Source organism: Homarus americanus, unplaced genomic scaffold (genome assembly GCF_018991925.1).
Source record: "Homarus americanus isolate GMGI-L3 unplaced genomic scaffold, GMGI_Hamer_2.0 scaffold5589, whole genome shotgun sequence".
Lineage (NCBI taxonomy): Eukaryota > Metazoa > Arthropoda > Malacostraca > Decapoda > Nephropidae > Homarus > Homarus americanus.
This window is the reverse complement of record NW_024736650.1, coordinates 3,997,953-4,010,918: the sequence shown is the minus strand read 5'-3', so window position 1 is coordinate 4,010,918 and position 12,966 is coordinate 3,997,953. Positions and strand designations below refer to the sequence as shown.

At 40.6% G+C, this 12,966-nt stretch overlaps 1 protein-coding gene across 2 annotated transcripts in view; it reads left to right on the top strand.

The window, feature by feature from the left end:
• The window catches only part of LOC121872310, a 42,166-nt gene extending 39,268 nt beyond the window's left edge, over nt 1-2,898 (top strand). For both annotated transcript variants that reach the window (XM_042375012.1, XM_042375013.1), the window contains exon 6: nt 1,935-2,898. In XM_042375012.1, the coding sequence (XP_042230946.1) occupies nt 1,935-2,672 (738 nt within the window). In that variant the 3' untranslated portion in view covers nt 2,673-2,898. The remainder of the gene's footprint in view (nt 1-1,934) is intronic.
• The last annotated feature ends 10,068 nt before the right edge of the window (nt 2,899-12,966 follow it).

Genomic DNA, 12,966 nt, shown 5'->3' with positions numbered 1-12,966 from the left:
TTGTTTATTACTGAATGTCTTTTTTATTTAATTTATGTTAATGTGTGCAAAATGAACAATACAATTCATTAATAATACGTAGAATATTAAAACTGAAGAAAATAAGACCCTGGTTGTAGTTGTAGTAAAATTAATATGGTTGTTTTAAGTAATGTTATTTAATGTTTATAAATGGAACAATGGAAGTAGCTAACCATTAATGCTAAAAAAAAAGAGATCGCGTATTTAAGTGCTCACATGTGAAAACATATCGTCATTACTCTACATAAGAATATGAAAGCAACACTTATTTACTGTTCATAGATGTTTTAATTAATGTTTCTTTCTTTTTTTTATTGAATTAATGTTTATTTGTGCAAAATGAACAATACAATTCATTAATAATACCTGGAATATTAAAACACACGAGGAGACGAGACTGTATTGTTTTCGTTAATGTTTACAAAACCAGTGACCGATTGGTTCTACATATAAAACTGAAGAAAATAAAACCCTGGTTGTAGTTGTAGTAAAATTAATATGGTTGTTTTAAGTAATGTTATTTAATGTTAATAAATGAAACAATGGAAGTAGCTAACCATTAATGCTAAAAAAAAAAGAGATCGCGTATGTAAGTGCGCACATGTGAAAACATATCGTCATTACTCTACATAAGAATATGAAAGCAACACTTATTTACTGTTCATATATATTTTCATTAATGTTTCTGAATTAAAAAAAAAATTCTACCCACCAGTGGTGGTAAAGTTTAAAACATAAAGACAGCCAATGTTGTTGTGTGTGTTTTTACTCGGATGACGAAGTTGCCAAGCCATCAGGTTCAACTCTAGCTAAAGCTGTAGAACATAAGAACATTTCTGTGTTGTTTTTAGTTTTTATTTAACTTTATCTGTGTTATTTTTGTTGGTTTATTAGGTTGTTGCTTTATTACAGGTAATAATTTGCCAAAAAATAGGGTAAATAAGGCCAAATTTAGTCTAACATCGAAAGTACCAGACTCAAATTAATTTTCTCCATGGGCAAACTAAATCGTTCCGGACCTCAGAATGCCGGACTAGAGAGGCACAACCTGTAGTATCTAGGTAGTAGGCAGCTATCAAACAGGGAGGCACTACCACCTGGGAAGATATTGGAAGCATAATGTGTTGTCTAATGGGGTAGACCCTGCTGCCATATGGCATCACAAAAATTGTGACCAAGTCCCAGGTTGCTGATTTGACTCTCTGCCTTATTTACACACAATTGCAGGGTCTCAATTGTTTCTCTTACTTTGACAACACAACATTCTGTACAGTACATATATCATCTCTCTCTATTAATCTTTTTCATTATTTTATTTCTTTATGGTTCTTTATTATTATTGTTATTGTTATCAGTGTTGTTGTTATTATTATTGTTATCATTTTTAATTTATTATTTTATAAATTTGATTTACTATGGACTAATTATTATTATTATTATTTTTATTTACATTTTTTCCCCCCAGGGCCAGATGTGGGTCAGTGACCTGTGCCCGGGTGGGCTAATCCCTGTATAAAAAAAAAAAAAAAAAAATCAGTAGGTTTATTGGTGTATGTGAGGCAGCTTCTGTTTACACCTAACCGTTATCATTTATTTATTTGTCTAACTTATACAGTATATGAAACTTACTACTGTAGTGTAATTGTGTTAATAATTGTATTAATAAGCTGTTCCACTTATCTACAACTCTATTTCTGAACTAATGTATTTGATAATTTAAATACCTTCTTCATACCACCTTTATTTAACCTTATCTTCCATTTGTACACTTCTTGTCAATCATATTGTCCTTCACTCCACTTGTCACAAAAAAAGACAAATTCAGTTTCCTTTGTAATTTAGTTGGACAGTTATTCATTTCTTCATGATAATAATTCCATTTATTGTCTGATTTATCATAATTATAATTGCAGTACAGTAGTGTGGTCAACCTGCTGAACTCCTCCTCCACTCGGGTCAACCTGCTGAACTCCTCCTCCACTCGGGTCAACCCGCTGAACTCCTCCTCCACTCGGGTCAACCTGCTGAACTCCTCCTCCACTCGGGTCAACCCGCTGAACTCCTCCTCCACTCGGGTCAACCTGCTGAACTCCTCCTCCACTCGGATCAACCCGCTGAACTACTCCACTAGGGTCAACCCGCTGAACTACTCCTCCACTCGGGTCAACCTGCTGAACTCCTCCTCCACTCTAGTTTTCTTAGACCTGGGGTGGAGGGGATCAACACAAGGGAGGATCTACATCCAGCTGAGTCCTGACACTGAGATGGCCAAACAGTTCATGTGGTTGTGTACAGGGCAGAAAGGTCCCTCATACCTCAACTCCTGTATCTTTAGTAGAGATTTTGTGTGGGGCAGTACAAGATGGTATATAAGTGGTGGAGACTATGAGAAGAACAATGGCAAGGGAGGGGCCCCACTACTGTCAGGGATGCATTACCGCAACGAGTACAACAGGACTGGCAAGGGGCTGGTGACATATAAGGATGACCCTTGGAGTCCTACAAGTGCCCAGTTCTGCATCTACTGGGATGAATCAAAAAGTGAGCGTGCATTTGGTCAGGTGGTGCAAGGACTTGAGGTGGTACAGAGTGCAGCTTATTTCATCAGGGAAGCTAAAGTGGTTGACTGTGGTGTTGTTTTGCCTTCATAGCTCACCTTACCATGTATCACCACCATGTGTCTTCTACCTGTATCACTTAACATGTGTATAACTCCTTTGTGTAACCTCCCAGTATCACCACCAACATGTGTCACCTCCTTGTATCACCACCAACATGTGTCACCTCCCTGTATCACCACCACCATGTGTCACCTCCCTGTATCATCACCATCATGTGTCACCTCCCTGTATCACCACCACTATGTGTCACCTTGTATCACCACCACCATGTGTCACCTCCCTGTATCACCACCACCATGTCACCTCCCTGTATCACCACCACCACGTGTCACCTCCCTATACCACCACCACCACCATTTGTCACCTCCCTGTATCACCACCACCATGTGTCACCTCCTTGTACCACCATCACCATGTGTCACTTCCTGTATCACCACCACCATGTGTCACCTCCCTGTATCACTACCACCATGTGTCACTTCCCTGTATCACCACCACCATGTGTCACCTCCTGTATCACCACCACCATGTGTCACCTCCTTGTACCACCATCACCATGTGTCATTCCTGTATCACCACCACCATGTGTCACCTCCTGTGTAACCACCATGTCACCTCACCTGTCATCACCACCACCATGTATCACCTCCCTCACCACCACCATGTGTCACCTCCTGTATCACCACCACCATGTATCACCTCCCTCACCACCACCATGTGTCACCTCCCTTACCATCACGTGTCACCTCCCTGTACCACTACTACCACCATGTGTCACCTCCCTGTATCACCATCACCATGTGTCACCTCCTGTATCACTACCACTATGTTTAACCTCCTGTATCACTACTACTATGTTTAACCTCCCTGTATCACCACCACTATGTTTAACCTCCCTGTATCACTACCACTATGTTTAACCTCCTGTATCACCACCACTATGTTTAACCTCCTGTATCACTACCACTATGTTTAACCTCCTGTATCACCACCACTATGTTTAACCTACCACTATGTTTAACCTCCCTGTATCACTCACCACTATGTTTAACCTCCTGTATCACTACCACTATGTTTAACCTCCCTGTATCACCACCACTATGTATCACTACCACCACTACTGTTTAACCTCCTGTATCACCACCACTATGTTTAACCTCCTGTATCACTACCACTATGTTTAACCTCCTGTATCACCACCACTATGTTTAACCTCCTGTATCACCACCACTATGTTTAACCTCCCTGTATCACCACCACTATGTTTAACCTCCCTGTATCATGTTTAACCTCCCTGTATCATGTTTAACCTCCCTGTATCACTACCATTATGTTTAACCTCCCTGTATCACTACCACTGTTTAACCACCCTGTATCACTTCCACTATGTTTAACCTCCCTGTATCACTTCCACTATGTTTAACCTCCCTGTATCACTTCCACTATGTTTAACCTCCCTGCATCACCACCACCATGTGTCTCCTCCTTGTACCACCACCATGTTTAACCTCCCTGTATCACCACCACTATGTTTAATATCCCTGTATCACTACCTACATGTATCACCACCACCATGTGGCACCCTCCCTGTATCTCATACAGGGTACTTTTGTGACAAACATTTATTGGCTGTCACCACCATATAAAAACTCTGTCTCGCCAACATTTATTACAGAGATGAATTGCCACTATGTGTCATCACCAAGTGTAAACCCATGTGTCACTAGAATGTCAATATCAGTGCGTATCATCACCATCAGTGTATGGCCACCATATGTATGCAGCACTGTCTAGTGACATCAGGTGTTGGTGTTAATTACATGAACACACTACACTTGGCAGGTAACACCACCTTGTTGTATCCTACACTTGAGAGATGAAGGAGTTCCTCTGTGTAGTGAAACATGTATAACTTACTTACATGTAGTATTTGTTTGTCAAAGAACTGAGTATTTTGTTATAAGCAGATGACTAATAATGTTTTCTTTTATTATCCTATGTATCAGTATGAAATATAATTATGAATGATATGTTTTGTGACAATAAGTGGGATAGTGGAGAGAGTTGTCACAGTAGAGAAAAGCTATTAGTCAACATCATCCTCAACCAAGAGACATTCGGCCATTTTTTAAACACTCGGGCAGCAAGCCCGAAGAGCAATCCCGAACACCGGGTTACTATATAGTAACCCGAACGTCGCAACTCGAGAGGGTTGGTACTCCTTATCCAAGATAAATGTAAACAAACCAGGCTGATATGCGTGCCAAAATTGAAGGAGGCAGTCACCACCACCAATAATGCCAGCGTCTGCACCGACAGCAACACTTGGATCAACTGATCCAGCATCAGGATCACCCGTGCCACCACCAGCAACATCAACATCAACATCCAGTCACGGGAGGAAGAAAAGGAAGCAGTATAAGGGCCGTGCCTCTTATAACATTTTTCTTTACTCTAATACTTATAACCATTGGTAGCGTGACGAGAGGAGGCTCGTGGGTATATGTAATGATAGTATCAAGTAATAGGGAAGAAATAACGGCAGATACTGTAGGTAAATAATAGACACAATATACAAATACAAAATTTATTTAAACATTAATATGCAGGTAGGAGAAAGAATATATGTACCAACAGACGAAATCTGGTACTATGCCCTCGGGCTCAACATACTCACACCACTACTGGGTGGACATACTCAATAACACAAACTCTTACAGTAACTTAGCACCATTAAGACCAGGGGCAACTGCCACTACAACACTCAGTCGTCAGGAGTGATACTCAAGCACCCACCATGAGGTACTTTCCAACAAACTCTGAAGATCCCAGTGGAATAACCCCATCACACAAATAGCCCTACTGAGTTAGACACTCATCCACCAATGATGGGGGGCTGGTAGTGGTGTGTGGCTTGGTGATCCGGGGTCACCTCGCGGGCCGAGAGTTAGGGTCAGACGAGCCAGCTATGGGGCCCATAGGTAGTCTGAAGTGTCTGACGGTATCTCACGGAGGTAACTGATCCTACTGGACCTCGGACATCTCCCCAGACATAGTGGATACAACATCCATGCTACAGACACGGCCTAGGCTGCATTAGGGACCTGTATGGGTGAAGGGGCGAGCACTTACTAACGGTGACAACGACATCACGTTTCAGGGGACGTTAAAGACGTATTACTTCACTCGGAGCATATCAACTACGTTACTGTAACACTTGCACAATCAACTATTAATTGGGTCAAATCACGTAAAGAAGGGCGAATTACAACACACAGTGGAATGACCTACCTGTATGGGTGAAGGGGCGAGCACTTACTAACGGTTGAAATGCCCGGGGCACTCTCACTCAAAATAGGTCAGGGAGTCCACCTACTTCTATTTCGATGAATTAATTTACTGTACACTCTGATGTTGAAACTGAGACTATGAACTCGGTTTCATTCCCTACTATTATCTTCACTAACAATGCTCTGACTGAGCTATCAAAAGCAAAATTAAATTTATTACAAAGGGTTGGATGGCAACAAGTCCCAACATACAGCGTCTTGCTACGAAATCCGCAGATTATATTCAAAGTTTCCTTTAGACAAAGAAGGCCTATCGATCACGTCATCAAGGAAACAGAGAAAACGGGGGATGTTTTCACTAGGGGACTCAGAAGGTTTTGTGGACGTTTGAGCGTAATATGAATCTTTAAGGTTTTCAGGTTAGCCGTCATCACGATCATGACAGCAGGTGAACGAGGAATGAATGCCTCAATGCCATTATTAAGGACAGTACACAAGAACTGAATGGTGTTATGTTGGAGGCTTTAAAGGATTTCACTAGTATGTACAATACCTTATCAGCCCAAGCTGTGCGTCATGTATTTTGAGCAAGCATTACAGCTGTTGACTGGTGGCATATGTCAAGAGTGCAGCCCTAATTCCACCTCTGTCCTTGGGCAATCTAGTTAAATTATGAAGACTTTGCCATCAGTGTCATAACTGATAATGTATAAACTGTGATTACTGTACGTATTGGCTAATTCTGTGTAATGAATACAGGCAGTCCCCGACACAACTGGGTTAGGGACCAAAATCCAGGTTGTAAGTTGAAAATAATGCATAGAAAATCTAAAATGGGTCTCTCTTTTTTTTTCTCAGCACCACAAAACTTTCACTTTTAAGCTTCCAAGCCATTTTAAATGGAATTGCAAACAAAAATTTTGTCAGTACACAGCAATCACAAATGTCGGTACTCGAAAATATGCAATTTAAAAATTTTGGGTACGACTGGGGCAGTTGTATGTCCGGGTGTTCGTAAGTCGAGTAGGTTGTAAGTCAAGGAGTACCTGTATATTACTGCACTGTAATTATGGCCTGGTGGTATTATTGTATGTGGGAGATGGGTTTAGGGGTTTTCGTGGGTGCTGAGTACTGTGCAGTGGTGATGCCCCCCCCCCCTCCCCTGCATAACATTGAATAAATAACCCGATACACTTTACACTTCCAAACAAAGACCAAAATCCAGGAGTTAGAGTTTCGGTGTACAAAGATATATTTAGTCTAACCTAACCTAACCTGAACTAATCTAACCTAAGCTAAGCTAATTTAACCCAATTATGTTGTAGACCGCACACTATATTTCTTGCCTCATCCTTCTTGAACTCTTTACGTATGTGGTTCTACTCGTTCAAGAAGTTCATGGATGCATTCCTTGGATAGCCTATACCTCTTTATGAACTCATCCTCAGAGATAAGCAAAAGGATTTTGATGGTCACTAATAACAATACCAGAATCCTATAATGCCAGCCTGAAAAAATAAAACAAAATCTAATATGTATTATCTATATATTGCGGTAACTACTGTAATTGTGACCAAATCCCAGGTTGCTGATCTGACTTTCTGCCTCATTTACACACAATTGCAGGGTCTCGATTGTTTCTCTTACTATTGACAACACAACATACCGTACGTATATTGTTTCTCACTCTTGAAAATGAATAAAAAAATATAAGATAAATTACTTTTGATAATAGTTTACAAGCGTATTGCATATCCATTACAGAGACTTTCTTTAAGAAATTTGTCCATAGTATATTTAACTTTTGTTTATTGTTGTTTCGGTAATGTAAGATAGGACTGACACGAGTTCAAACATTTCATCTAAAAAAATATTATACGTAACCTAATCTAATCTTACAAACATTGGTAGTAGGCTACCTAAACACAACCGGAACAACAACAACCCAAACAGTGAAATATAGTAGATTTTTTCCCACGGTAATTATCAGCGTGGGTCACAGAGGACACTTGTAGTAAGCTATTACCTCAGCAACCTACCTAGTATATTTGGCTCATCTTATATCTTTCCTATATAATATATTAGCGAATTGGAAATGGTATTACATGTATCTATCACAAAGAAAAGAGAGTTTTTTAACATACTTGAAGCTAAAAGAGGATGAGTGTAGGAATGCAATGCTTGAAGGTAAAACATTACCGGGGTACACGACGGTCTCTTAAAAATATATACATTTCAACAGGTTATTAGGACATTTAAATATTTGTATTCTTTATTATCTCATCTTAATTTACATATATTGCATTTCAGAGACGTTTTCTATTCATATATAACTAGTTTGAACATTCGGGATAAGTCTTTCGGGTGCCTACCCACACCCGAGGACTTACGCCCATATTATTAAACATCTTCCCTTGAGGAGGGTCGTCGTTTTTCAACCCGAGTTTTAAATAAAATTCCTGAAGGACCACAGTACACTTACAGTACTTAACGGGGTGGCATGGCGGAAAAATTAACTACTAGTTCCAATATTATAAATTAATTTTATTTGAATTAGTTAATTTTATCACCACCACCCAGTTAAGTACAGTACTGCAGTGTCCTTCAGGACTCATTTTATTTAAAACTTGGGTTGAAACACGACGACCCTCCTCAAGGGAAGATGATTAATAATACGGGCGTTATTCTTATCCGGAACTTTCCAATAATATTGTCGGACTACCAAATGGTAACCCGACAAAATTTGGTTTAAATAATGGATTACAGCTCGGAGGGCGCTTTTGGGACACTAATAAGTAACCCGGGTGTTAAAAAAATGGCCGATCGTGTATACTGTTGTACTTAAGATGTCTTTAATTCAAATTACGCTATGTAACAATCAAATCCACGGCGCTTGTAGAGTCACAAAAAACAGTAGAAAATGGGAAACTTTTATATGGGAAAACTCTCCTGCTGTATGTTGTTTCATACGAATTGTACCAATGTACGGTCATATAATATTAAGTGTATGTACTGATAGTATTAAAGAGAACGAAAGGTAACTATACGATGATTGTGAAGGTCCAATTGATACGGACTAGTGTACTATAAGGGATAAGTGTAGACCGTGTCTGAAGGTCATAATATTTACGTCTGTGAATGATTAGTAAGCATAGCTACCTCAAGTATCAGATGAAAATATATGAGAACAATGATCTGGAGAAGGGATAAAGGTATCAGGCATAGGTGAAGTGTTGGAAGTGATCCAGAAACTATACTTCAAAGAAAATATCTTGTACTTGTATACCTCGGTGTGAGATTAGTACACCTCGTTACCCCATGTAACGAATAACCACGATACAGTGGCAATTGATGCAGAGTTTATTCCTTGATAGAGGAAGCGGGATCCTAGTGCTGTCACTAGGTACCCCTGTACAATGACACCAGAATCATCTGGCAAGTGTGAAAAGTATATACAGTATAAATATTATAAAGGGGCTTACTAAAGCCTAAGGAAGGAAGGATGTTCCTTTAACACATAATTAATATTATTTACAAAATATCTGGCCAGTATTGGGAGGATCATCGTGTCTCCGTCAGGGGGTCGTGGAGTGGTGGTCCAGCAGGCGTCACGGAAGCGTTGTGTGTGGGGACATCTTAGGAGGTAGTGATAAGGGTGCGGCTGTCGGGTCTTCTGCATAACGAAATCAGGGGATGTGGGGATATCTCCCCAAAGGATGATACGGGCAGCAATCACGTCCCCCTTGACCCTTTCCCGTAGACGTACCAGGAAGTTTACGGAGGACATCGTACCATGTACATGGCTGCTGAGCTTCTCTCTGTTTATTGTTATAACCCAATGAATTTCCCCAGGAACTAGCAAACCACACCCTTACTTTAGTATGTAACAAGTGATCACGGGCACCTTCGTGCCCAGTGAAAGTTTGAGCGCTCGTGCTTGGCTAGCGTACAGCGAATGAGGGGGTGCCAAGTCCGTAGACTTGCATGGTTAATTAGGGTGCGCCAAGTCCGTAGACTTGCATCATTTTCCATCGTAAATAAAATGGTTAATTAATGCCTTCCTAAAGAAACCATCGACATGAGACCAGGTTTGTTCCACTCTACGAATTTTTTTTTTTTGCGATTTTTCCACCAAGTTTGATGAAAAACGATTGTGCCGTTTCGGCTGCCCAGAACAGACAGACAGACAGACACACGCCTAGTCCTATAGTATATTAGATTTAGGATTAAGATATATAATTATAAGGCATAAGGTCACAATAGGTAGGAAAGTGTATTATGTGAGAACCAGAATAATGTCAAAGTGAAAATTAAAGATTGGAAACTGTAGGCCTAGTTCAGTGTGTGACCCAGGTATCGCCCTCAGTGACGCCCGACTTCTCCTCAAAACAGGTCAGTGAACTCCATCGTGCTTCATCAGCACTCAAGAGACTTATCTAGCATTTTTTTTACATCTTAAAACCTTCTCTAACGTTATTAAGTGAAGTAATAGAGTTGTAATAGTGTGTGGTGATAAAAGCCCCTCAGGCATTATTCTCAGTGATGCCCGACTTCTCACCAAAACAGGTACGTACCCAGAACGTAGGCCTAGCAACCACCACTGTGAGGAACCCACCGGGTGTGGTGTGTACTGCTTATGGCCATTATGCAAGCAACACTGTGAGGAACCCACCGGGTGTGGTGTGTACTGCTTATGGCCATTATGCAAGCAACACTGTGAGGAACCCACCGGGTGTGGTGTGTACTGCTTATGGCCATTATGCAAGCAACACTGTGAGGAACCTACCGGGTGTGGTGTGTACTGCTTATGGCCATTATGCAAGCAACACTGTGAGGAACCCACCGGGTGTGGTGTGTACTGCTTATGGCCATTATGCAAGCAACACTGTGAGGAACCTACCGGGTGTGGTGTGTACTGGTTATGGCCATTATGCAAGCTCCACTGTGAATCTGTGGATACCCTACATAACAACACCCAGGATAGGAGAACATGATTATGTGTTTGAGAAGTTTCGCGGTCGTCACGTGGAGTGACCTAAGGATGTCAGGTGTGGAACCAGTACTGGTATGATTACCTGGGAAGTATCCCATCTACTTAGCAAGAGTAGAGTGTGAACGAGGTACCTGGTATGCGTACCTGAAGAATACCGAGGAGTTCCATACTTATAGGTGAAGAGTGTACCTGAGATGTGGTGCTATAATATAACATGTGGTGCTGTACTCTAACAGGTGGTGCAGTCTGATGTGTTGGGTGTTATAGTAAGAAGGAATGACTGAGGTAAGGAGGTCATTGGTTGTGATGAAGATGATAGCAGTAGTTATTTGATGAAGGACGGGTACTGATGTGAAGTGTAATGAACATAATAGTGGTTATTCTGATGAAGACCAATTATTTTTGTATCGTGACTGGATGCAATATGTTTTTATAAGAAATAAATTAGTTAAGTCATGACTGTGTATAGATGTAACAGTAGTGGTGACAGTGTATAGATGAGACAGTAGTGGTGACAGTGTATAGATGAGACAGTAGTGGTGACAGTGTATAGATGTAACAGTAGTGGTGACAGTGTATAGATGTAACAGTAGTGGTGACAGTGTATAGATGTAACAGTAGTGGTGACAGTGTATAGATGAGACAGTAGTGGTGACAGTGTATAATGAAGGAACTCACGAGGGTCTAATTATTGTAGAGGACACAGATATAAAGACGGTTCTCTTCTATTAAAGTGTTCACACATTTTACCCATGACCGAATCTTTGCACTCAATAGCTTAGACAATAAATCTATGATGTTTCCGTCGCAAATAACAGAGAATTTAACGTAAATTTTGCGTAAAATAATCCAACTTATTTCTAACGTAACATAACCGAATCTAAATCTAATGTAACATAATCCAACTTAAATCTAACGTAACATAACCCAACTTAAACCTAACGTAACATAACCCAACAACTAAAATGTAACATAACTTAATTTCAATGTATAAAAAACAAATCTAAATTGTACCTCCCCAAATCTAGATAATTTTATAATAGCCTGACTTGAAGCTAACGTATCTCATCAAGAGTGGAAGTGAGCCCTTCCAAAATAAGGATGGACCTTTCAGTGCAGTTCAAAGACAAGAACAGAAATCCAAAGGGGAGATTCGACAGCTGACCGCTTCATGGTTCTATAAAGCTCTGCCAAATGGCGAGAAAGTTTAGAGAACATGGATGGTTTACTATCCACCAAGAGAAAATTTTTTTGCGTTTTCTGTAGATTGTTTGCTCTTGATGACAGGAATTGGGATATCCAGCTTTGTCACTGGATTTCAAGTATGGTGGAAGCTAAACCCAAAGGTGTCTGACAATGAGGCTTCCAAGGAACATCTCTCATGCCTGGAGAAATTAAAGACCTTGGCAGCAGGGATAAAGCTTCAAAAAACCATTGATCAAGTTCATCAAGCAGCAATGGACAATGAGAGAAAGAAATGGAGGAATACTCTTCATCGCCTCTTAGACGTCACTTTGTTCCTGGCTCAGCAGAATCTTTCTTTTCGTGGTTACAAGGAGGATCTCTCATCAGCAAACAAAGGAGACTTCCTGGAATTGGCGGAGTTGCTGTCAAATTATGGTCCTGTTTTGAAAGAACATTTTGTGAGGGTTAAGCATGCTATTCCACCTGGGAGGAGAGTGGCCTCATATTTCTCTCCAAAGATTCAGGGCGAGTTCATCTGTCTTTTGGGGAGCCATGTCAAGGAGAAAATAGTGTCTGATACCAAGAAGGCAAAGTAATTGGGGATTCTTTTTGACAGCACTCCTGGTGTGTCCCACACTGATCAGATGTTTGAAGTGTTCATATATGTCTATATTGAAAGCGACACAGTTGAAGTAAGGGAATCATTCCTGGGCTTCTTCCCTGTTGCTGGAAAGATTACTGCTGAGCTCACGGAAGATATCCTGAGACATCTGGAGAGAGATGGACTGGACATAAACATGTGCCGTGGTCAAGGATATGACAATGCTGCCACTATAGCTGGCATTCATAGTGGTGT